The 26,455-nt window shown below is 50.8% G+C and overlaps 1 protein-coding gene across 1 annotated transcript; it reads left to right on the top strand.

Moving 5' to 3' along the window:
- The first annotated feature begins 4,692 nt into the window (after positions 1-4,692).
- MASP1 (MBL associated serine protease 1) lies at positions 4,693-23,639 on the top strand. Its single transcript, XM_062498837.1, has 10 exons — positions 4,693-4,866; positions 11,525-11,702; positions 11,964-12,095; positions 12,566-12,762; positions 13,047-13,194; positions 13,686-13,804; positions 14,729-14,807; positions 19,094-19,231; positions 20,245-20,319; positions 22,744-23,639. Exons 1-10 carry the CDS (start codon positions 4,708-4,710, stop codon positions 23,637-23,639), a joined length of 2,121 nt encoding a protein of 706 aa, XP_062354821.1. The 5' UTR covers positions 4,693-4,707.
- The last annotated feature ends 2,816 nt before the right edge of the window (positions 23,640-26,455 follow it).

The raw sequence follows: 26,455 nt of genomic DNA, 5'->3' as shown, positions 1-26,455 counted from the left end.
TTAGTCAGGCCAGCTCATTAGGGCTCCAATAGGACTCATTTGGAGATCAGGGTCCCTTACTAGAGGATTCAGCAATGTAGGTGTTGGGGCTGGAGCTTGGAGCAGGAGGCAGTGGGGATGCAGAAGGCTGCAGGTAATTTTAAGTGCAGCAGAACTAAAGTTGTGGACATGCAGCCACTGTCCCTCAACTTGCTTTAGGAGCCCACAATGTCTCAGGTAAGATTTAGCTAGGAAAAAACTGAGTCCTGAGCTGGTCAGCATGAGCTTCCAGGGAGATATGATTCTGCACACCAAAGGTCTGGGGGGATAGAGACAAGTAGGACAAGCACTGGATCAAGGAAAACCCCTAGGATTTTCCTTGGGGTTTGCAGGGAAATCAGCTCAGAGGGCTGCTGATGGGATCTGCAGTGTCCTGCCCCTTGGGCATCCTCTCCTGCCTTCCAGAGCCTACACAGTCATCATGGGTGCTCTAAGCCCATGCTGCATCCATCAACACGGTTCAAAAACCTGCAGGGCTTCTGTTACCACATTAAACTTCCCAGTCCAGCCTTGAAGTGCAAACACTGACTTTGACCCTAGGTGATCTGTCCTGACAAAACTATTGGCAGGAAAAAATTTCACTTCAGAATTAATATTACCCCTGAATCAGAGAAGACATTCCAAAGAGCTATAGAAGGCTTCCGTGATGGAAAAATGAATGCATGAAGGACCCACCCTGCAGAAGAGGCAGGGAAAAAATAGATCACAGTGTTTTCAGGGCTCAGACAAGACCACACTTGCCTGCAAAAATAAATCCTTGCATTTGACACATTGCTTACATATTAATTAGTTTGATCAGCTTGCCTGGGTGTGTTGGCATGACTGAGAGCTCACGTCTGTTTAGTGATAAGCTGTTAAAAGTTCCCAAATAGATCTACAAATTATGACAGTCTGAGATCTTCCCTTTACTTCCCTTTCTCATGTTTTTTTTAGTGCTTTTCCACCCATATTTTTCTATTTTATTTCACTGTGTGTGTCTCTTAGTACCATTTCTTTCTCAGTTCAGAACCAGAGACTCACAGGAATGAGAGAAGCAGCTTCTGCACGGGAAGCCAAGGAACCATAATCCCCCAAAACACAAAGACAAGAAACGGATAAAAAAAAATTTAATTTTTTTTTTCACTCTATCCCTTCCTTTCCAAGCTTCTCTAGGACTGTTGGAGGGGCAAAGCTTGTGCAGAGGCTGGAGGTACCATTGCCCCTTTAACAGCAGCGCCACAGCCTGACATTAGCGAGCTGTGGAGTCCGGGAGGGCTGGGAGCTGCTGCTCCAGGAGTGGTGCCAACACATCCCTGTCTCCCTGCCTCTCCCGGCTCTTGTTTTTGTGTGCCTTTTAACATGCCGCATGTGTATCCGTGCCTGCCAGTGAATATGTGCAAGGTTTACATTAACCAGCTCAAGCTGAAGTTGGTAAACCGCTATTAAAGTTTTGCTCCTCATGCGCCCAAGGAGATTTCTGAATCAGGGAGTCGCTTGCATCCTTTGACGTCCTACGTGCTATTCCCTTATTTGCAGCCCAGATAGATCTTCGCATTTAACTATGCAGACAGGGGAATTTGGGTTGTTTTGTGCCTGGCACAGGGAGGGAAGATCAGCCTCCCGTGGCTTAGCGGGGAGTGTCCATGTTTTTACCTGTTTCCTGAACACGAGGGAGTCAGGATCAAAACCTGAAACTTTAGGGTTTAAAGTTTTCACTCCTGAGCAGAGTCCACTTCTAAAGCTGCTCTTTTGCCCTGGGACAAAACACTGAATCTGGCAATTCCTCAGTTCCACAGGAGGATACAAATTAGGGCTTGATTTTATTCAGACTGTCACAACTCCAAGTTTCTTGGAAGCCAGATCCCGTCCCAAACGCTGCTCGGCACTAAGCAGAGATGCTGAAAGCAATTCCCGAGCGCCGATCCCAGCGGCAGCACCACCACTAAAGCTATTTATCCCCGCACAGGGTTGTTGTTTTTTTTTTTCACACATTCTTGTCTTCTGTTTTTGCTGGAGCCTCAGACCCTATTGAGAGGCAAATTTTAGCCATCTGGCAAAGCAGGCTGTGAGGGAGAAGGAAAAAAAAAAACAAACAAAAAACCAGAGAGACAGAAAACACAATGTGCATGGGCACACACACACACACACACACACACACAAAACTCTGGAGATTAGGGAAGACAAAAACTCCGCTGAATGCTGGAGCGCAGGGCAGCCCCGCGGCGGAGAGGAGGGAGAGGCGGGCGGGGAGGAGGGCTCGGATGCGGGCAGGTCTGCCTGCTGCCTGCCTGGATGTGGGGATCGGCTGCAGGCACGGGAAGGCGTGACCTGCATGGAAAATGCCAGACAGCTCCAGACGCACACACACATAGGCGCACACACGCTCGCAAATCTCCGGACAGAGATAAGGCGGACGGCGGAGCGCTGGGAAAGAGGCAAAGCCTTCCCCAGCCAGGGAGCCGTCAACCCTCCGCACCAAATCCGCCGGGAAGGTGTCCCAGCGGGAAAATGAGGTGAGTACCTCCGCGACGGGCTGAGCCCGGGCTCCCGCACTCCGGGACACGGCCGGGCAGGGGGGGCCGTCCTGCTGAGGAAGGCTTCTCGGTGATGATCGCGGCTCCAGTTCCCCTATCCCTGAGCGAACAAGGCAATGTTCACGCCCCGGCTTCGTGCCGCAGCCCAGCTTGCACGCCGGCATCCCGGTAAAGCCAGAGGGACATCCCGGCAAAGCCAGAGGGACATCCCGGCATGGGCACCGCTCTGCCGCGGCCAGAAAGGTACGAGCGAGGGTTTCTGTGCAGACCGCCGTCATTTATCGCTTTCGCACGAGGTTCACTTTCCTGTCGTGAGGAAGAAGTTTGATGCTCTTTTGTCTCCCCTGCTTAGGGGAAAGCAGAGCCGCACGAGAAAGCAGCCTGTTGAAGTGGAGGGGGTGATGCCCATTTACTCAGCATCCAGCCCCATGCATGTACTCTGACCAGAGGAGTAACAGCTTTTTCCCTTCACACATTTTTGTGGTTTCAGAAAAGCTGTCACAAAATGGTATGTTCAACCTCACTCCGCTTGAAAGAAAAATCAATCCAAATTTCTCAGCTCCCATTTACTTTTCTTTGTAAGGAAGAGCTGAGAAAAGTGATGGCACTACACAAATGAACCCCAGAAATATACTGCCCTGGTTTTGAAAGAACACAGACAGGTTAAAAATAATCCACTAATTCAGCTTCAATTTCCTCACAGCATACCTAAATCAAGCTCTGATTTTGAAATCAGGTGTACGTGTATGTGTAAGTAGTTCCAATGTATGTTGTGCACACCTACAAGCCTTTGCCAGGCCTTAGAACCTATTTTAGAAGTTTTCATCTCTAATGGCTCTTATTTCCTGCATGTTTCTTTTCCTTTGTATGCTTCATTATATGTAAAGAGCCCGTGGTCTGCTCTTTTTTCTGGGTCCTATGCAATAGCACAGGCTTTTGTGTGTTCACACCTCCAGTACGGCTGGTGTGCTCTCCTTGAACAGAGGAATACTCAATTTATGCTTCCTTTTGTGTCAAATGAAGTTCGAGGCTGGTGAGAAATCAGCTGGAACAGCACAGATTTACCTGTTCTCTGCCTTCCTCTGGGATAAACAAGTTGGTCACAAGTTGGGACAAACTCTTCAGACAGAGATTTTTTAAAAGATTAGTTTGGTGACAAAACATCTTTATGGATCTCAGCCTCCTCATGCTTCTCCATTTTGGGAGGAAGAGGAAGAGGAAGAGGAAGAGGAAGAGGAAGAGGAAGAGGAAGAGGAAGAGGAAGAGGAAGAGGAAGAGGAAGAGGAAGAGGAAGAGGAAGAGGAAGAGGAAGAGGAAGAGGAAGAGGAAATAAAAAAGAAAAAGAAAAGAAAAAATGAAAAGAAAATAAAATGAAAAAAGAAAAGAAAAGAAAAGAAAAGAAAAGAAAAGAAAAGAAAAGAAAAGAAAAGAAAAGAAAAGAAAAGAAAAGAAAAGAAAAGAAAAGAAAAGAAAAGAAAAGAAAAGAAAAGAAAAGAAAAGAAAAAAGATTTGCAGGGTTGCAAAGCAGAGGCCTGGTTCCATCTTTGCCCAGCTGCAATGATGTGAGCTGTTTATTGAGAGCTAATGATCCCAATTTGGCAGGATGAGACTCAGCAGTATTAATAATAATAATAATAATAATAATAATAATAATAATAATAATAATATTTAGCAGTTATTGTCATGATGCTTTCACTAAATCGATTTAGAAAGCATCATTATTTTATTAAGCATGCTTATGTTTATTCTTGCATTAAATGAAGATTTGCCCGCCAGAGCTCCATTAGTTAACAGATGTGTTGCCAATGTCTGCTGCTCCCAGAAGCATGGGAAACACTGAGCTGCTGGTGGCACTCCAGGCTGGCTGGGAGTTGTGGAGGTGCCTTTGCATCACTTGTGGTACCTGTGGCACCCACCCTTCAAAGGGGCTTTCCTCTCATGGGACACACATGCAGATCCCACCTCCAGCTCCCAGGGATTGCTCATGGTGCCATGGTACTGCACAATCCACTTGGGAAAAGAGATGAGCCTTTCACAGGTACCGTCACTGCCAGAGTTTCATTTCATCTCCTCACGTGTGTGTTCCAGGTACCCCCTGGCCTGGCCCTTCTGTGCCTTGCTGCTGTGCGTGGCAGATGCCGTGGAGCTGACAGACATGTTTGGGGAGATCCAGTCTCCCAACTTCCCTGACTCCTATCCCAGTGACTCGGAAATGACGTGGAACATCTCTGTGCCTGATGGATTTAAAATCAAGCTGTACTTCATGCATTTTGACTTGGAGTCATCCTACCTCTGTGAATACGACTATGTGAAGGTGAGCTGTGACATCTCAGGGCAAACGGTGGGGTAGATAGCAGAGCTGCTTGGACAGCTGAGAAAGGGTAGTGCTGGAAAAGCTGGGAACAAGACAGCTTTCCCCATTTTACTGGGCTCAGGATCTGTCAGTCCAGTGGACCACGGGGAGAACACAGGTAAGCTGGCAGCATCCATTGGATCAACAGTGAGCAGGACACCAGAGGCAGAGCTTACCCAGAGAAAAACAAATTTCTGAAATTAGTCAAGCACCTAATTCTTACTGTCCCCAGTGGGATTTTCACACCTATGGGCTGATAAAACACCTGTGGCTAAACACCAGTTTGTGCCACTCTGATGCCAGCAAGGAGAACCCCTGAGCTGGGCAAGCTTTGTCAGGCCATGGCTGTGGGTGCCTCTTGCAGCCCACCTGGATCCCCGGCCACACCTTGCAGGCTCTTAGGACACCCTGTCCAGCCCCATGGAAAGCAAAAGGGAATGGTTTGACCTGAGCTTGAGGCTGCTATGGAGGTTTCCAGGGAGCTGTTTTGGCCAAAACCTCCAAATATTTCAGTCTGCTTCACTGCTGGGTGGTAACCTATCCAAAAGTGTGGTGGCCACGTACCTCAGTGCCTCAGAGCAACCTTGCCTTTACACCACAGGTTTCTCCATGCAGGGCTCTTCTTCACATCCAGGACAAGGGCAGCTCTCCATATCTTTGAAAATGTTCAAGTGTGGTGCTTCTGGCAGATCAGCAGTAGCAAGCAGGTGCTTTCTAGGTTGCCTGGCTGAATATACCTTACATCATCACCCAGGACAAGCTCCACCCAGCCCCTTCACACACAGGCAGGTGGAGCTTGCTCCTAGGTCTGGAACCACAGAATTTGGCCCTGGTGTTTGTTGCTGGATAATTGAAATTACTGTTTTATTCTTGTCCTAAGAAAACACAGCAAACATTTGTGTATTTTTTCCTCTAGGATCTTTTGCTCCCTGCTTTAATTTCCCCTTTGTGCTGGCACTCAGTCTGTTACTAACAGCTCTCATTGAGGTTTGATTGGCTCTTTCTGCTTCTCCTGGATCTTCTCCAAGCACAAGGGCCCAGGGACATATATAGAGATATATTGCTTTAAAACCCCAGTAAGCTCAAGGAACAGATTTCTTGGAAACTTTCCCCATTCCAAGCTTTACCCCTCCTCCTGCCCATCAGCCCCTGCTCCTTTTTCTTTTTTCATAAGGCTCCCTGTTATTTGGCCATGGTGCCAACTTGGCACCACAGCTCTCCCTGCCGCTGGATTTCCATAAGAAGGAGGTATTTTTCACAGGGATTTAGATCTCAGCTGTATAAATTTGCTCAGGGTTGTAACTCAGCTGGCAGAGCCTCCACCACAGAATTACATTTGAAAAGTGATGAAAATGGATGGATTAAGGGAGATCCAGAGGTTACTCTGCAGGGTAAGGGTGCAATCTTGATGTTACTAAACCACTGGCTTAGAAAACATTAAGGAGAGCAGTGAATGACTCCGTGGCTATTTTCCTCCTTGGGTTTGAGTGTCCAGCTCTGTCTGCATCAGTGCAAGGTGTGAAAGCAGCATCAGCCCCTCTTTGACAGAGGCCACAGTGCATGGCTGTAGAATATAACTATACACCTGGTAAATACAGGTGCTTCTCTGTAATATTCTGCTGGTGCCAGTGAGGAAGCTCAGAAACACAGGTAGAGCTCTGTGTTCCATGGTGCTCAATGGATGCTCCATCTATGAACTTGTACCACTGCTTTTTGAGTAACTTTAATCTCTGCAGTACCACATGCCAGAAAGTTGGACAGATTAAATATATGATTATATACCTCCGTGTGTGTGAAAAAACACCTTCTCATTTGTTCAGGGTCTTCATCATCTTGACTGCCATAAGAAGGAGCTTAAAAAGGGGCTGAGTAGGTGGGGACTCAACTCAGGACAGGCAAAAAGCCCCTGTGCCCTTTGCTTCTCACACTCTTGGCTGCCCACACACCCGAGATCTAAAGTGGTGTAGAAGCTCATCACAAGTGGCAAGTTCAGGGTGATCTGAGCTGTAAATGCACACAGACCTCTGCCTTCGGGGTGGTCTGCAGAAGGGAACAGTTTCCAGAGCTCTGAAACAATGGCTAATTAAAACAATAGCTGTTTATTTATATATATATGCACAGTCACGCGTGCGCGTGTTGTATATATATAAAAAGAACGTGGCTAGAAGGCTTGTTTGTGCAAATGGGGATGGCAGAGAGGGGAGTTGCACTGCAGTAAGGAAGTGAGTCAGGAGGAGTGGGAGGAACAGCCATCTCCAAAATACCCACCTGGAGAAGCTCCCCATGCAGGTAGAAAACTCCAGTCATATGCTGAGAAGCCAAACCCTGGGTCTCAGCATATTGGATACAGCGTCTCCTCAGGTTTTGGATGGCTGCTGTCAGCCACCTGCCATGTGGACAGGAGTGGAGCAGCCACCCACCCTGGGTTACCCTTTTCCTGCTCATCCCCTTTGCTGTGCAGCTCAGCAGGCTCTGCCCAGCTCATCACCATCCACAGGGAAACCAATTTGGGAGTTCCTCATTTGCAGAGGATTTCACCATGGTTCGCAAGTCTGCAGTACTGCCCCAGAGCACCCAAAAAGCCAGAAAATTTCCCTGATCAGGAAATCAGGTGAAGTGACTTAAACAGTGTCAGTGAGGAGCACTGTGGCAGGGAGATGGGTGATGAAATCCTGGCTTCTAAGAGGCCATCATGAGTAAATCCCCAAGCTTATTATAGAGATCTGAACCTGGGGACCTGTCTGTGAGGTTTTGCACATTGCTCAGTCAAGCTTTGGAATGAAATCAGCCCCCAGGATCTTGGCAGCCAGCTACAGCCAGCTCCTTGATTGGGATGAAGATGAGGGGACACCTCATCAATGATTGATGAGGCACTGGTGGGGGACATGCAGGACCAGGGAACAAGCTTGGTTTTTCATTCAGGGCAGTACATGCCCAGCCTAGTGCTACAAGAAGGGCAATCAGGACCCATGTACACCTTCCTCTATTTAAACCAGGGAGAAAAAACACAAATCAAGGTTTGGCTTGAACCTGGGGGCTCAGGAGGAGAACATCCTCTTTTGGTCCTGTCAGCCAGCACCAGCCAGGGGGTCATTCATTCCCTGGGAGTGTGGGATCCCAAAAGGAGCACTTTGAACCGCAGGAGGCAGCTGGGAGAAGGGAGAGCCCAGGGATTGCTGGTTGTCTTTCTCATCCTGATAGCTCTCTGCAGAGATGTCTAGTGGCACTGGCCATTCCCCTGTGCCACTGGGGACAGTGCAGGGGGAGGAGGAAGACCAGGCATGGGAGCAAGTCATCAGCTCTTGCAGGACCCCAGCATCCTGCCTGGGTCTCTTTTCACCCCCAGCCCCTCCAGGGAACAAGCCTTGCCCAGAAATAGGGCATGTGAGTGCAGCTGCCATGCGGCAGGGGACAGACACCAAGCAAAATCCACAGCACAGGAAACTAGCCATCCCCTTTGTCACCCACGGCAGGGCTGCCACCTATGTTCCCATGGAAATTCAGGGCAATTTCATGTTTGCATGTGAAAGGACCTTTGATGCATCTTGGGGAGAAGATCTCCAGGACACTTAGATGGAGGCTTTTGCAGGGACTATCCCTGTTCATTCCCAGCAGTCAGTAGCAGCAGCATTGTGGAAAAAAAGCCCCGTTGCTCAGGGTGTTGCCTTTTTGCCACTCTGCGGGGCCGCTCTGCGGGGGCTGCTTCATGCCCTGCCCTGGCTCTGAGCGTCTCCTCCCCATGTCATGTTCCCAGTGTCTTCAGCCCAGCACTGCGATTTCTCTGCCTAATGAGCCATTTATATATATTACAAGTGGTATGTTTGGCCTTCATCAGTCCAATTAGTGCATTCCTGGAGGGCTGGAGAGGGGGGGCTGGTGGCGGCTGTGTTTCCGTATTGCCTGCTTCTCTCCGGAGCAGACACCAAACTGCCCAAACTGCCGGGCCAAATTCCCCTCGGTGTTTCTGGCATTTCATTAACTCCCCTGGCTGCAGGAGGCACCTCTGGTGCACCAGTGCTCCCCACCATCCCCAACAGCCCATGCCTTGGGGCAACCTTTTTTTCCAGCCAGCCAGGGCATCCCAGCTCCTTCACCCAAGGGGGGAATCAGTGTGGGGCAGAGAGGGGCCCCACAACTTGGGACACCCCTTAGCCACAGCTCCAGCCAAAATGCAGAGGGATGGAGCCACAGCCAGAGAGGGACTCCAGTCTGCCTCCATCCAAAAGTCTTAATGAGGGACTGAGGATGCAAGAAGAAACAGGGAAGACATCAGGAAGCATTGGCAAGGGTAAATTTAAGGCACAAGGGTGTCGCTATATTTTATTTTTCAAAGGAGGATTCTTTCAGCGTATTTTTATAGGGAATTTCTCTGTGGCAATTGATATTTCCCTCAGGGACACATCTTCTCTAGTGAAAACGTCGACATCATGACCCGAGAGGGAGAAACTCCAAACAAACAACCAGGATTTAATTACCAGCCTGCTCGCTGGATGTAAATGATCTACAAAAAAGTATACAGTCCCCAGCAGAAGCAGCAAATATTAACCAGGGATGATGACCTCTCTGTTTAGTTTACTGCTGAAGGGCTGCCTCTGCTCCCTGTGGCTCAGGGCATGGGACCCGTCTCAGATAAGGGGCTGTGGATACCTCCAGTGAGGAGAGCACAGCTCTCCCGGGGCCCATCCTGCTGCCCCAGGGCTGTGTCCAGGGATGCTGGGGGCAGCGTTGGGGCTGGCACCGTGGCAGGAGCATCCTCGAGCCAAGACACTGGGCACTGGGAAGATTTTCCCGCACTTTGGGAATGTAACGCTGCAGGTCCTGAACTCTCTGGGGTTTAAAGGCAAGGAATGGGAGCCCACATGGTGGTTCTTGAGTCCTGGCAGAGGTGACAGCCACCAGCCCCACACAGAGCAGCTGGCTGGAAATTCCTCCTTCCCACAGATATACATAAGAAAAAGCATTTTCTGTGGAAGAGGCTGTGTCCTGTGTGCTGGTGCAGCCAAGTCTGCACGTCAGGGCTGAAATGCCCTTTTTCTTCGCTTCTGGTGATGGCACTCCTGTTTTTCAGTCTGAAACACTATTTCATTTCAAAACAATCTTTCAGATTTGAAAGCAATCCTAAAGCACCACAGTATATTTCAAAGGGATTGAAACCAGATGGAGTCCAAATTACTTGTTTTCTTATTTTGCCCCACAATGCTGTTACAAAAAAAAAAAAAATTCAATTGGATTTTTGTCCCCAAAGCAGGGTGCGTGTTTTTTCTCAAAATTCCCAAAATTTATCATCGGAAAGTGTCTCTCTTTTCTGGCCAGCTTCAGCTTGTATGAGAGGATGGAAAATATCTGGAGGCTATGTCAAGGCATGCTGAGTTGCCATTTCCATGTTGGCTTTCCCTGGTGTGAACGAGTTTCCGCCTGTTCGTTCAACTCTGGGAAATTTCCCTTTCAGTCCCAGATCCTCCCCAGCAGGGACATCCTGAGGGTCTCTAGGTGATAGGGATGGAGTCAGAGAAGGGTCTCATCTTGCTGAGGCCAAGCAAGCCAGGAACAGGATTCCAGCACCTCCAGGACCCCGTGGGCCCCTGAGCAGATGACTGTTTTCCCCAAGCATGTGCTGGGGGGCTGCAGACTTCATCACAGCCTCAATAGTGGTGGCTTGGCTCCAGCGGTGTCGGGCTGGCTGGTGGTGTTCATCACATTCCTCTGCCGAGGCTTATTCATATTCAAATCCCCTGGGGGAAAGCAGGCAGGGTGCTGGGAACTGCCTGGAAGAGGTCGTGGTTGAGACTGGGGTTGGGGATGGGGTGTGTAGGAGAAGGAGGTGGATCAGTGCTGGAGAAATCGGCAAGGAAAAAGGAAATGAGATGGTTTCCAGGGAAAACTGAAGGTTTTTCTGCAGGGATTACAGTGCTTTAAGGCACAGATAAGGCTGTGTTTTAAAGGGATGCACACAGAGACTACTGAGTGTACTGATATGACAACAGGGCACCCTGGCTCATCACTCCCCTTCCTCAGCCCTCTGGGTGCATGGTCAGACTCCCAGCAGTGCCTGGAACCACAGCTCTGGAGCCAGACAGAGAGCCTGGATGGGAGGGACAGGACCAAGCTTGTCCAAGGCAGCCCAAGGGACAGAAATTACAGCTCCTTCTTTGAGCTGATTCAAAACCAATAGGCAGGAACTCCTCTAGGCCCCTCACACAGATGCTTGGATCAGTGTTTGAGCCATGGGAAGAGGTGAGGGGAAGCATCTCAGGTACCACCAGCTCTGAGAGGGAATGGCACAGCCCAGGGCCAATTTTCACATCCCTTCTTCTGTATTGCCACCCCATGTCCTCATCCCACCTCCCAGATGGGCTCCCACCCTGCATCCTCCCCTGACATCCCCCAGCTCCTCCCTACATCCTGGATGCCACCTGCTCGTCATCTGCCTCAGAGGTGCCTCCAGGCAGAACAGGCAGACCTGAGTCCCTGTGCCCCATGGAGACACTGGCGAGTCCTGGCAGGGAACAGCCTGGGCAAGCACAGGCAGAGGATACGGAGGATGCTTCCAGTCCAAGCCTGACCTCCCCAGGGAACAGACAGCAGGGTCTCCAGGCTCACCCCTTCTTTCTGCTAACAGATTGAAACTGAGGACCAGGAGTTGGCAACCTTCTGTGGCAGGGAGACAACAGACACAGAGCAGACTCCAGGACAGCAAGTGATCCTGTCCCCAGGGCCCTACATGGGGCTCACCTTCAAGTCTGACTTCTCCAACGAGGAACGCTTCACTGGCTTCGATGCCCATTACACCGCTGTGGGTAAGCAGCATTTGAACCTGCAGGGCCAGCTTGCTGGGATAGGGAAACAGATTTGCAGGGACCACATCCCCGGTCAGCCTTGGGCCCCCTGGCAAGAGAAGAACTCGTGTGCAGCCTTTGGGCCATGTGGGACTCACTGGGCGCTCACATCACCCACCACGTGGGATAACGGATTTCTCGGTGTTGTGGCAGATGTCCCCACGAGGAGTGACATGTGGAGAGCTGCAGGGTGACCTCCCTTCCTTGTTAACTCCTTTCTAGATGTGGATGAGTGCCTGGAGAAGAGTGATGAGGAGCTGGCTTGTGACCACTACTGCCACAACTACATTGGCGGGTACTACTGCTCCTGCAGGTTTGGCTACATCCTCCACTCTGACAACAGGACCTGCAAAGGTACCACAGGCACAACCCAGACACAGAGATGGGTACACAGAGGGTCCCTGAGTAGGCATCACACCTACCAAGCACAGTCAATATGGCCCTTTTCTGCTGCCAGGGGGGATGACGTGCCTCTTCCCCTACAAACCAGTAGTCTGGGACTCCTCCCAGGGGCTGTGCTCCTCAGCTGAGCTCTATACACCTCCTCAGGTCAGAGAAATGAAAAGGTTTAGTCCCTGCTCTGAATCTGCATCATGTCAGTTAGCTAGGACTAGCCCTCAACCCAGGGCTTCTGTGCCATGGGCATATTTGGAAGTTGGCTGTGTGAGATTTTCCTTGCATGGACAAATATTTGGGATCCATGTACCCATATTTGGAATCCATGGATCCACCCAACAGACCCCCACTCCACTGGGGGGATTCCTGAGTATGATCAGGGTTGGGACGACTGTCAGGGCCCTGATGAAGCCATGGCTGTGTTTCAGTGGAGTGCAGTGACAACCTCTACACCCAGAGGAGTGGGGTGATCACCAGTGCTGACTTCCCCAGCCCCTACCCCAAGAGTTCGGACTGCCTGTACCGGATAGAGCTGGAGGAAGGTTTCTTCATCACCCTCAACTTCGAGGACAGCTTTGATGTGGAAGACCACCCCGAGGTGACCTGTCCATATGACCACATCAAGGTGAGCTGGGCTCTGCACACTCCTCCTCTTGTACTCACCTTTGGTGTCCCCAGTGCTCTGGTGATGGGATCAAAATCACCCAATATGAAATAGGGATGATGGAATCAGCAGGAGCCCTGTGCTCTATTGACCCCATGTCTCTTACCACATCTCCTTGTGGCCCTTCTAGCCAACAGTGACCGTCTTTCTGTTCACATCCCCCTGACACATGGCGCTTAAGCCCCACTCCAGACCCATCCATTGGCCACAGGGATCAAATCACCCACTCATCTTTGCCTTCACAGATCAAAGCAGGACAAAAGGAGTTTGGACCTTTCTGTGGAGAAAAGTCCCCAGGACGCATTGAAACCCAAACCAACAGTGTGCAGATCCGCTTCCACAGTGACAACTCTGGAGAGAACAGGGGCTGGAAGTTGTCATACACTGCAATTGGTAACTCCTGATGCTTTCCTCTGTTTGCTGGGCTTGAGAATGGGAAGGGCTTTATAAAGCCTGCAGGTAGACACCGTGAGTTTGGTGGTCCATGATCCTGTCTCCAAAAAGGATCTATTCCAGAAATGACAAGAGGAGAGGCATAAAGTAACATGGACCCCTCTCTCCAAAGGGATCTTTTTTCCCCTACAATGACTAGCTTTGAAAAAAGACCATATTGCAAAGCAGAGCAATTTTGGGCAGGATAATTGCACAAGCTACTGTTATTAGCTCCCAGATTTGTAATGCTCAAAGCCAGAGAATTATAGACTGAAGGAAATACATGGAGTCTCCATGATTTCTAAAAGCCTGGCTGAGCCATGCCAGTGTAGATTAAGAGTAAAAGCAGGACAAAGATGCTCAAATTCTTCTACATGGGCTGGGTGGAAGAGCTGAGACCTTACATATGTTCCATTTATACCTGTTTAGCTTCATTTGTTTGTTATTCAAAGGAAATCCATGCCCGCTGGTGCAACCACCAATCAATGGAAAAATTGAGCCTTCTCAAGCCAAGTACACCTTCAAAGACCAGGTTGTCATCAGCTGCAACACTGGATACAAAGTGCTGAAGGTATGGATTGAAAACATGGAGCTGGAAATATGGGTAGGAAAAAAGGGATACTTCCTTTCAAAGCCATTGAATCTCTGGGAGAGTGAACACAATCACACATCATCCTCACCCCCTTCCCAGGGACAAGGAAAACACCTCCTCTGAGAGCCAACACCTTTCCTTTCCAAAGAGGCAGAGGAAAAGGGGAGGTAGCACTTCCCTAAGCCACCCTCTCAGCATCCCTCCAGAGCCAGCAAACCCATAGAATATGAGGCTGGCACCTCTGCCAGCGCAAAAGTCAGCAAAAGCTCTGAGGCAGCTGCCAGGGCTCTGCCTGCCCCCCACCTCAGTGGGCACTGTCCCAGCAGCCCTGCAGAGGCCAGCCTCCACTAACTAGAAGGTCCTTGGGGACAGCTTCAGCAAGTCAAGGGGGGTAGGATTTCGGCAGGCTCTCTCTGGGAAACAGCTGAGAACCACAGAGAGTGTGGCTGATTCATGGGGTGACTGTCTTCCCTCCAAGCCAGTAGCCCACTTTGACTTCCAACATGGACTTGGGTATTTCTCTGATCTCCTCCCAGTCCCATCCTTCATGCAGAGCTACCTCCTTACCCATCTCATCATTTACAACAGGAATAAATGACTCCAGTTCTTTGGCTTTCAGCATGCCACTGAGTTGCTGGCAACAAGAAAACTCAAGTTTTTCATTATGATTTTATAGCAATTTTTAGCTAAAAAAAGCCCTCTTCCAGGGGATGCTTGACTAAATCACCAAGAAATTCCCTTTTTATTGAGAGATTCGTTTCTTTGCCTTGGACATTGATAGGTTGGGGTTTTTTTGTTTTGTTTTGTTTTGTTTGTTTGTTTTGTTTTTATTTTTGTTTTTCTTTTTTTCTTTTTTTTTTTTGTTTTGTTTTGTTTTGTTTTTCGTTGGTACCTCCCTCACAGGATAATGTGGAAAGTGACTCCTTCCAAATCGAGTGTCTGAAGGATGGCACATGGAGTAACAAGATCCCTATCTGCAAAAGTAAGGACACCCTTCCCTACCCTGCCAACATCCTTTTTCCTGCTAAAATCATTTCACACTAATGGGAGCTGCCCTGCCAGAGTGGAGTTCCTTACTCAGAGACACAAACCCAGCCCGAGAGGCTATATAACCCTGCAAAGCTCTTTTGGCTTGTTCTTGGATAACATAATGGGGCTCGGGCCAAATGTCACAAGCAGGAGATTGGTGCTTTTATTTAGATTACTCATATAACTCTATTTGTGAGCCACTTTGCTGTCTCCCTGTCAAAGGAAGAGTAAGCCTGGCTCTTGAGAACTGGCTCTGTCAGGTAAGCCTGGCACAGTGTGGGATTATCTAGTTCCTGGTCCAAATTTCCTTCCCAATGGATGCTATTGAAGTGCAGGGCATTAGAGAGGTCCCAGGTACTAGCCTAAACTGAGCACTGATTAGGTAAGTAAGAGGGGAGAGAAAAATGTCCAAATATTTACAAACCTTACAATGGGAGAAAAGGAGAGAAGAAAAGAAATGCCATATGAAAGGACAGGTGATAATTTGAATCATCTCTTCTTTCATCTAACCCAGCTCTTCTCTCAGCTCAGGCTTGGGAGAGGTATCTGATCACAACTTTTCCCTTTCTTCAAAACCTCTCAGAGCTCAGGGAGGCTCTCACTGCTGCTCAGCACTGCAAGGCTGGCCCAGAAAGGAGAGATTGTCCCAGGTCCTTCCAGGAGAGCCAGGAGGGGACGCTTTCTAGGGGTGTTGGGATCCAGGTTCTCTTCATCCGAGAAGACTCTTTTTCTTTTAATGAAATTGCACATCACATCTTACCTTGGAAGAAAGAGTATTTCTGGAGTTCTAATTCATGTTTCCTCAAGCAAAATGGAAATTGGAAGGCTGTCAGACTTGTTAAATAGATGAATAACTCAAAGGGCTGTTTAAAACCTGTGAGGTCAGTGGTGTCTGTGCCCCACTGAGGAACTCCCCACTCCTACACTCTCATTACCACAGATTCCCATTGATTTTATCCAGCTTGAACAGTGATCAGAAAAAAATTTGCATCATTTAAAAATTATAACAAAATATAGGTAAATATTTTTAACTCAAAAAAAATTTTTTTTGAGGAAATTGAAATTATTACCTGCATTGTTCCAGCTGGGCTGGAACTGATCCCTTCTTGTGGAATATGACTCACTACACTAAATTTCTAAGAACTTTTTGGAAAGCCAAAAAAGCCCCTAAATGGGCAATTCAGGCCTACAGACTGCAAAGACTCCCATTTCCCTGGGATGTCTGTGAGAGGCAGGGCACAAACAATGCAGAAAATGGAAAACTTCTCAGCAAAGTGGATAAAATCCAGCTCCATAGCCTGGAGAGGCTAAACAGAAACCTGTGACAGCTTCTCCCAGCCACCATCCCCAGGTTGCCCTGGCTGAGCAGAGTGAGGGGGTCCCCAGCAGGGTCGTGGCTCCACTGGCATCCAAGGCACCCTGGCATGGCTCACTGGGAGCTCATTAACGATTTCTGGTGTTTTGGGGGCTGGGTTTCCTGCATGTCTCTCTCTGCTCATCTACTAATTGGGCTTTCTCTCTCTGCTCTCCTCCTTCCCCTCTGCTTTCGGTGCAGCTGCAGATAGAGCCGACAACCAGACAGAGGGAAGAGCCGGCTCGGAGCAAGTGGCCGCATGAGGCTGGCGCCGGCCGTGCCGCCCCGACGGGCAGCCTGTCTCGATGCCCCTCTGATCTGTCCAGTACCCAGGGCAGGTTCCCTTTCCACTGGCCTGGCTGCCAAATCCATCTCTGTGGCTTGTCTAACCGGCATGGCACTCTTAACCCCCAAGCCTGGTGCTTTCTTAACTCCGTCTCCGGAAGGGTGAAGGAAGTTGGCATCGAGCCTCCCCTTTCCCACTGGCACACTTCCCTCGGGAAGGGGGCTCACCTGGCTCCAGCACCACTGCCTGGGGACCGTGTGCTGCTGCCAGTTCCCAGCATTTCTGCATCCCTCCCTCTCCACTCAGACTCCTGGGCCGCCTCGGCTCCCCCTCCAAGGCAGCCGTGCGAGGACTGTGGCACGGCCGCCCTGTTGGTTGGTTGGTGGGTTGGATGCAGTCTCCCACTGTCCTTCCTCACTGGCACAGTGTTGTAAATAAGAAACATTCCTTCCTCTCCTCTCTCCAAGAGTCCTGGTGCCTTTCAGACCCCCCGGACAAGGAGGCCTGGAGGATGGGTTGGCATCACCAGCCCTTTCCTGCAGGCACCGAGCCCTGGCACCGAGACAGGGGGATGGATGTTCCTCTGCTTCCCCTTTGCTCCCCACGGCTGGCCTGGCAGAGGTGAGGACAGACTGGCCTCGGGCTGACTGCAGCTGAAGGAGGTCAGAGCCTGGTATCTGGCCCCTTTCACATTCCCAGGAACTCCTGGGGCAAACAAAGCCCCTGTGCTCCCTGGGGCATTGGAGGCTCCACTAGGATGATGCTGGGATGTGGACCAGAGGCTGAGAGAGGAGGAGGTGTGTGTTGGGGATGTCAGTCCTCTGCTGGTTCTACAAAGACAGAGATGCTAAATGACACCTTTCCTGAGGGAAAACTCTAGAAAGGCTCGCAAAACAAATTCCCTGCCCTCACCTTTTCACCAGGACCTGGGACACTGGTGCAGCAACACCTCTCTACAAGAGCCCATTCTCCAGGGATCAGGCCTGCCCATGTCTGAGGGACACACAGGGATGAGATGAGCTGTGCAGGCCAGTGAATGCTGCTCTGCAGCCATAAACAATCCCAGAGTAGAGATAAGGCCAGGATGGTCCCCTGATATCCAGTCCCTCTTTCCTGCAAGGAAACGGGTACCCAGAGACTCCACCCAGCCTGCCTGCACTTACATACTCATCCCATCACTTGTTGTCTCTACAGACAGTGGAGGGGATCCTGCTAAATGGTGAATTGCAGTATTTTGCCATAAAGCAGGCTTTTTTCACCCCAGGAATTAGGCAGTCCTGAGCAGTGGTACACATCCCTGGTTCCAGCTACTATGCCTAGTGAATTCTCTCTTTGTTAGCCTGGATCAGGTAGGACTTCCGTCCTCATTCCCTTTGCATCCTGGAGCATGTGGGAACCAACAGATCTCACATCATCCCTGATCCACAGGACCTGCTTACTGCAAAGTCACCATTTCCCTACTCAACCCCTCATCCTAAACATAGCACAACCCAGCTCCACAGAACTGCATTTCTTGGCCAGATCAGACCCTGGTTCCTGCCCTCCACTGGGAGAAGTCACCCAGGATGAGACAGGGGAAGGCTGCACAGCATCACCCAAATGTGCTGTGATCTGCCCACATGGTAGGGAGGCTCAGCTCCAAGGAGGTGACTCCTGGATTTGGCAGATGGTCCCTCCCAAAGCATGGGGTCCCTGGAGTGTTTGGCACAAACCTAATATAGGGGACAACCTGCAGGGAGAGACTGGGCAGAGCACTCTGAGGGATTACGGGGAGAAAGGGAACCATGGACAGGCCATGAGGAAGGGCAATGGCCCCAAAAAATTCTTCTCCTTCAATCACACCCTGAGTCAACACTAGTGACTGGTGAAGCAGAGCCAACCCTCCTGAAGTCTTGGGGGAATGGAGCAGGTTTGGTCTCACCCACATGTACTGGCCTCACCCCTGCCTGCAGACCCAGCAAGCTGCGCTCTCAATCTCCTTCATCTCCTGCTGTCATAGGACAGCCAGGACCAAGGGTTTTTCCACCTGATCTGTAAATGCTCATCAACACTGGTGAGCAAGACAAGAGCAGGAGGTACAGATCTGTGCTCTCAGCAAAGCCGTGTGCATAGAGGAGCACCCCTGATGCACAGCTGGTGAATCACTGCCTGCCTCTCCCTGCACACTTCTACAGTGCAGAGACACACTCTGGGACCATCTCAGAACAGACCTCACCTGCCAGAACAGGCTTCTTCCTCTCTCACTGGTGTAACAGAGAGATCTTGCACTACATGGAGGGGCTCCCAGGCCTGGGGTCTCCACCAGTGGTGTTGATCACACAGCCTGTGGGTGGGACATGCTGCTGGTGTTCCATGGTGCCACTCATGTGCTCCATCTACAGGGTGGCCATGGGAAGGTTTCACAGAGCCAGGCTGCCCTGCCAGGACAGTGCCTCCTGCAGTGCCATAGAGAAAAATGATAAAGCATTATACAGGCCCTTGTATAATGCCCCACAAGACCACCATCCCATGCCAAAGCCCAGCGCTACCTGACTGCTGACTGGCTGAAAACCCAAGATACAGCACAGGGTTCAATCCCCCCTTCTGTGTTGGCTTTCAGTTGCTGATTGCAAAGCGCCGCCGGAGCTGGAGCATGGCTTTGTCACCTTCTCCACCAGCAACAACCTGACCACCTACCAAGCAGCCATCCAGTACCACTGTCAGCACCCCTACTACCACATGGCCCCCAACAGCACTGGTGAGCAGTGGGGCCAGGCCACGTCCCCACGACACAGTGAGGGTGGGCACATGGGATGCAAGTGGGGGGAGCTTGGGATGGCAGCTCCAGGGCGTTCTGCAAACAGCAGGCTGTGGATGTAGCCTACACATACCAAACCCTGTGTCTGCCATGCTTGGGCTGTCAGACTGGACAAATCCTGCTCCACAACAAGGGAGGATGGAGCTGGCCCTGCCAGCTGATTTGCCTGATTGTTTCACAGCTTCAGCAGAGTAGTGTGGATGTTCTGCATTCTGACATTTTCCCCTGCCATCTGCTCCCTGCAGACAACAAAATTTCCTGCCTCTGTGAAAGGAGCTGCTGCTGGAGAGAGTACTAGATCCAGCAGCCTCTGGAAGGGCTCAGCAAGTCTCCTCATCCCAGCACCCCAATTTTCAGCACAGACAAAGCTGAACAGATAGCAGAAGGATTATATCAGACTGAGTTTTTCCTGCCATTCCCCATGGTCTACAACCACAGAAAAACCACAAGGTGGTTTATCAAGTACCATAGTTCTCTGTACCCTTCAGACCCAGTTTTGGACAGTAGAAAGGGTGCATACACAGCCCAGTACTTCTCCCTTTTCCTCCCTCAGCAAGCAAAACCAAAAGAATTGCTCACATTCTTGTCTGCTTGCTTTTATCTTCCTGCATGTGGTCCCAGCATCACATATGAATTAGCAGAATAGGCATTGGCAGCATTTTTATGTGGAGGCAGCTGCCAGCAGAGGCTGAGGCTATAGCACAGCCCTCCAGACAGCTCAAGGCAATGAAACTGAGGATGGAGATGTCCCTGCACCGGGTCAGTGCTACCATGCCCCCCACCCCCCCACCCCCCCCCCCGACAGTGGAGCATGGAAGGCATTAAAAGGGAGGTCACTTCCTGCTCTGAAAAAAGGTTCAAAGGGCCCTGACAGCTGGGCAAGGTCTCCTCACTGGAAAGGACAATCCCTCAGGCCAGGACCAGAGCCCAGCTAACACTTTGGTCTCTTCCAGCCACCTACACGTGCGATGCATTGGGGCAGTGGAGGAGTGAGGAGCTGGGGACCAAGCTGCCATCCTGCCGACCAGGTACTGCTGCTGGGGTGGCTGGTTCCCACAGCGAGGGGTGACGAGCAGGGACACGCAGGGAGGGGATGCTGGCACGCAGGGGCCCTGCTCCTGGTGACAGTGCCAGCTATAAATACCCATATGCCACAATGTGTGGCCAGGAGGGTGGTGGGGACAGAGGCTTCCTGCTATCCCAGCAGCCCAGTTGGGCAGGGTGCAGCAGTGGCACCGGGGTCACAGCCATCCTAGCTGTCAGGGCTCCCCAAGCTCCCCACACAAGGAAACCAGCAGCCCATTAGCCATATTCAGCCCCCAGCATCCCTGGAGATGTCAGCTCCTGTTGGCAGTGTGTGCACATCCAGTAGCAATTATCACCTCTTCAAGCCTTCCAGAAAAAAAAAACAAACTGCTGTACAGGGAAGGAAAAATCCCAAGTCTTTGAGCAGTGGCAGAAATGTTTGCAGCCAGCAAGTTTCCAGGCCAGGCACTTGCTTGGGATTAAAGAAAAGTCTCTGGGACAGTTTCTGGCCATAGCCAAGTATGGGGCCAGGCTGGCTGGCACATCAGGATCCTGGAGGCAGCTTGGGTGTGGACTGCAGTGGGATGTGCAGGGATGGCTCTCCAGAGAGGTGCAGGGATCCAGCTACCGTGCAGCAGCTGCAGCTGCAGCCACCCTGGGGTTCAGACACTGGCCCAGCCCCATGGAGGGTATCTGCTCTGCAGCTATGCTGAGGCACTGCAAGGCTAGAAGAAGGACTCCTAAGATTCCCTGCATGCCACAAAACTACAAGGCCAGGGCTGTGGCTGCTCTTGTTGTGGCAGCTGCTCTCTGCATCTCTGCTTGATGTTTCAGCCTGAACTAATTTGAGCTGGGAGCATACGGGGACAGCTTTGGGGCCAGAGCTGCTTTCATGGGCCATTTCCAGGCCTTGTGATTAGTGACAGGAGTAAGAGAGACTTCAGGAAAATGGAAAATCCCAGAGAGAGGGTGATGCTCCCCCGAGATCGGCTTCTGCAGGCAGCAGCTGGCCAGCTGCTCTTCAGATCTCCCTGTGTCTCACGCACCTCCCCATCAACAGGAACCTCTCTTCCAGTCTGCTCCATGCCTGCCTCTGCCGTTAGTGGGAGCATTTGCAGCCTGGTCAGCATTTTTGATATGTAATTTAATAGAATAAATATTTGGCTGGATGTACTTCCTCTAAAAGCATCTCCCTGGGACAGCCATCAGCTTTGGTGCAGCAGAGCAGCTGGTCTGGGACACAGGAATTCTTACCCTGAGCATGTTTTCTATTCCTTTCAGTACTTGGAAAGACAGGAGTGTGGAGCACATGCAGACATATTCACCATGTTCCCTCCCTCCTAGAGACAGACCCCAAGCTCAACAAATCCACATTAGCATCTTCCAGTGCTCCTGTCCTGGTTCCAAGACTGATTCTCGCCCTGACCCCACCACCTTGAGGGGTCAAAACCTCTCTTTGTGAGGCTTTGCATCCTCACAGCACAGGTGGCATTGAGGCAGAGTCCCAGCACTTTTCATGGAGGATCTGGGGTTTTTTGGTAGATGGAAAGGGATGAGACCAGCACCTGAGTTGCTGTGATTCAGGACTCTTCCAGATGTAGGACAAGCCCCAATAGGCTCCCACAACCTCTCAGTGACATCATCATCCCCAAGCCACCTGAGAATCCCCCTCCACAGTGCTGCCACAGGCAGGAATCAGCCCCACCACCAACAGCCATGTCCCAAGGCTTAAGATCCCTAGGGACAGGATTGCCCTTTCCCCCCTGTCCAACCTTTCAGAGCCACCTTCAGCATCCTGATTCCCTCATCTTCCTAACACTTTGCCTAGATAAAGCTCCTGGAAGCAAAGCAGGCATCGTGTCAGGGCTCTTCAGGCATTAATTCTGGGTCTGTTGAAGAGCTGAGCAGAGAGGTTCTGGTTTTTCTGCCAGAACTGTGGCTGATGAGACACAGGAGTAAAGCCCATGGTGCTAGGCAACATCACATGGGCAAGCCTTCTCCAGCCACAGCAACTCCAGGAGGGCAAATGCCACAGATGTGAGAACACAGACCTCGTGACAGGTCTCAGAGTGAGGGGTGAGACTGGGTTGATGTCAAGCTCCAGTCCTCCCACCATCATTCCCCTGGGTCTCTTGGCACATTGAGCAGGAGCCAGGAAAGTGCCTGAAAGGTCTGGGAAGGGCTTGATGAGCTCACAGGTCATAGTGAGGCTATAAGATTACTCATTTGGCCTTTCTGCTTCTGAAGTGGTGTGGATCTAGCCAAATCACTCCAGAAACTGAAAACAGAAATTAAAACAAAAAGGACAAAAGAGTGTTGGGTTTGAAGATAACCAGCCACATGGCATAACCTACAGGGATTTCCCTTTCCATTTGTTCCCTAGATAAATAAGCTGGAAGTAACTGTCCTGTCCTTTTTGTCCCCAGTGTGTGGCCGGCCAGCTCGCCCTCTGCCTGGCATCATCAAGCGCATCATCGGCGGGCGGAACGCAGAGCCCGGCTTCTTCCCCTGGCAGGCCCTGATTGTGGTGGAGGACATGTCCCGAGTGCCCAACGACAAGTGGTTTGGCAGCGGGGCCCTGCTCTCAGAGTCCTGGGTGCTGACGGCTGCCCACGTGCTCCGGTCCCAGCGGCGGGACAAGACCATCATCCCCGTCTCCAAGGAGCACGTCACCGTCTATCTAGCCCTTCATGATGTCAGGAACAAGATGGAAGCTGTCAACAGGACAGTGGAGCGGATCATCCTCCATGAGGAGTTTGACATCCAGAACTACAACCACGACATTGCGCTGGTCAAGCTGAAGGAGAAGGTGACCATGGGGAAGTATGTCATGCCTGTCTGCCTGCCCCAGTTTGAGCACGAGCTGGAAGGGCCTCACCCCAACACGCTGGGACTGGTGGCTGGCTGGGGGATCTCCAACCCCAACATCACGGTGGATGAGATTATCAGCTCAGGCATGAGGACCCTGTCTGACATCCTGCAGTACGTCAAACTGCCTGTGGTGCTGCACGCCGAGTGCAAGACCAGCTACGAGTCACGCTCAGGCAACTACAGTGTGACCGAGAACATGTTCTGTGCCGGCTACTATGAGGGGGGGAAGGACACTTGTTTGGGAGACAGCGGGGGAGCCTTCGTCATCCAGGACCCAGGAACGCGGAGGTGGGTGGCCCAAGGGCTGGTCTCATGGGGTGGCCCAGAGGAGTGTGGCAGCAAGCAGGTGTATGGTGTGTACACCAAGGTCTCTAACTATGTGGACTGGGTGGAGCAGAAAACAGGCTCCTCAGACAGATGGACATTTCTGGACCCAGAGCTGGAGAGATGAGTGACTAAGCAGCCTGCTGCCACCACGGCTCCCTCTCTTCTTGTTACTGTTTAATGTGCTCCAGACTCGGGTCTTTCGCAAGCAATAGCCACGATACTCCACGCTGCCAAGCCCTTGCCAGGTCATTTGTTTCGCTTGGTCCCGCATCCTTTCGCTTGCATTCTTAGGAAATGCTTGCTAGGGAGCTGGAGGGAGGGGGCGAAGGGCAAGATCTCAGCTGGTGTCCTCTGCATGTGCTGCCCATCTGCAAACCTCAGCCACACTCCAGGGAGCTTCCCTCCAATCCAAGAAAAAGGCACAGCAATTGAGGCAGCGTTTCCGTGACACCAAAGTTTTGTGCCACGCACAGGGAATTGTCCCCACTCCCAGGACTCTCTGGCCAGATCTCTCCATCAGAAGATGTAAACTACAGAGCTTCAGAGCCTATGGACAATGCAGAAAACCCATGAGGGCAGGCCTGGGCCTCACAGGTTCCCCACACTGGTGAAGCCCTTTTATGTGCAAGGAGTAGTGAGAGAGTCCTGGAGTTTGCCATTGTTTTTATATGCAAATAAACATCCCTTCCTGGTGGCATCTCAGGTAATATCCACCTGGCCCCAAAGAGGTGAAGATGCATCCACATTTAGCCCCAAACTTCAGCCATGGCTGCGAAGGAAGCACCAGCCCAAACAGGGTATCTGTATCCAGACACCCATACATCCGTGTGGGATGAGTGACCCACAGAGGACACGAGGACATGGAGCAGAAATTGGATTCAGCATCACCCTGACCTCCAGCCACAAAAATTTCTCCAACTTTCTATCACCTGAAGCCTTCTCCAGTCCCACCCCAAGATTAGCTCTGTGCTTTTCAGCCACAGCAGACCTCCCACGGAAAGTTTTCCATTGCAAGACAGCTTCACATTGGTTGCATCTAAGCAATGCTTATTTTCAGCAGAATCATTTCATATAAAACACCCTTCCTTGGCTTTCATCTCTTTCTCAGGGGCCTGGTTAGTCCTGCATAACTTTATTCATTCTTGCAAGAGCCTAGTCCATTTTGAGGCCACTGATTTAGCTGATTTACAAGCTACCAGTGCTCTTCAGTGTTTGTTCATGGCTCTGGTGGCCTATTGCAGGTGTCCAAGTCCTTCTAGACTGACTCAAACCCACCTAACACACCAGAAGTACTCATATCTCCCCAGCTTCCCTCCATGGCCCATGGAGACAAGTCCCAGCAAGGAACAAGGTCAGGTGAGCTGTCCTTCCTCAGGTGAACAGGGACATCTCCTTCATCTGCCAGCAAAGCCCTCCTATAGCTGTAAGCAACATGCAAAAATTGCCTGCTGTGCTCTAGCCTCCTTCAGGCCTCTCTTCCTCCTCCTCCCTTGGTTTTTCCATGAAGGGAAGAAGCCAACAGTGTCTGAGCCACTCTGACATTTTGCTATCATCCAAAAAGCCATTTGTAGAACTTGTAGAGGAGCAGAAGGCCTAAGGAAGGTTGAACTTGCAGATACACTATGAACTGTACTCTTGGCTATGTCATGCAACTGCAAGGTATTTTTTAATATATATGTATATCTTTCTTTTTATATATTACATTCTGTAGAATATCTGATGTCAGGTAAGGATGTTTCTCTCAGTCTTCCTCCTGAGAACAAAATAAAACTTTTTTATGTACTGAGCTTGTGCCCTGTGGCTTTTATTCCAAGAAGAACATAGTCAAGGCTGGTCGCTGATGTCTGCCATGCACGCCTGCATTCCCAGGAGAATCCTCACACCATCCCTCACTCTGATGGCTGCTCAGCCTTGGCCTGTGCATCTTCTTGGGCTGAGACAGACCCTGAGCAGCCCCTGAATACAAATCACAAAAAAAAGGGTAACAGAGGACATCCTTCCTTCAATTATTTATACCCTTAGCACATCACTGAAGACGGGGGTAGTGGCAGGAGCAGAGGGCAGCAACCTGTTTGCTGAGAATAGCAATTAAGTCTGAGTTCAACTGATACGAGGAAAAAAATATGAGGTATGTGATTTTGCTTTAAAAAGTGTGGAAAATCAGCCCATCCCCACTAGTTGCCAGACTGAGAGAGCATGTCCTCGCAGCAGAGGACCTGCAGTGAACTCATATGTGAGCTGAGGTAGGGGCAAAGCTCTGCCGGACATCTCTGCATCAAAGACTCTGAGAATCTACACTCTGGAGTGAGCTTAAAATAACGGGGACTGTTTCCTCCCGTGTGCCTGTATCCAGGGCTGGCAGCTGGGTTATTGATCCCTATTTTCCTATGGCACAGAACTGAAAAACAGCACCAGGCTCCTCTGCGTTGATGGGAGGAGGGCGGTGGATCTGGCTGAATCAAAGGTCTGCTAACACATCCAGAGACATCACGGGAGTGAAGAAGAGGAGAGAGAAAAAGCAAAATAAAGGCATGGTCCCCTGAGCATTAAACCATCATCTGTAGGATCTGAGGCTAGACAGCCCTGGGGCGCATTAAAAAATATTGCTGCTCTTTAACAGATCACTGGTAAATACAGACTCCTCCCGCCTCCCGTCTATTGCCGGGAAATCCCGAGCCAGCCCAGCCCTCGCCCCTTGTTCACGGAGCTGCGGCTGCGAGTGCCAGCCCCGAGTGCCCCACGGGTACTGCGGTGGCTCCAGGGTGGACTGGGAACAGGCAGCCGAGAAGAAAAGTGAGACCAACAATGGGCTTTGCATTTTCTGGCACCTCGCAACCTGCCAGAGTGGTGAGAGCTTCTCTCCAGGGAGACAGGCGCGCAGACAGCTATTTATCAGCCTGGCTGTTGTGAAAAGCCAACAAAACATCCCTGGGTGAAGTT

Source organism: Cinclus cinclus, chromosome 10, assembly GCF_963662255.1.
Source record: "Cinclus cinclus chromosome 10, bCinCin1.1, whole genome shotgun sequence".
Classification (NCBI taxonomy): Eukaryota; Metazoa; Chordata; class Aves; order Passeriformes; family Cinclidae; genus Cinclus; species Cinclus cinclus.
The sequence above is the reverse complement of the archived record's forward strand: the minus strand, read 5'-3'. Positions and strand labels throughout refer to the sequence as shown.

Coding starts and splice junctions, on each gene's coding strand:
- MASP1 (XM_062498837.1), top strand. CDS start 4,708: ATGTTTGGGGAGATCCAGTCTCCCAACTTCCCTGACTCCTATCCCAGT. Junction 4,867..11,524: donor GTGAATACGACTATGTGAAG/GTGAGCTGTGAC, acceptor TTCTGCTAACAG/ATTGAAACTGAGGACCAGGA. Junction 13,805..14,728: donor CTGGATACAAAGTGCTGAAG/GTATGGATTGAA, acceptor CCTCCCTCACAG/GATAATGTGGAAAGTGACTC.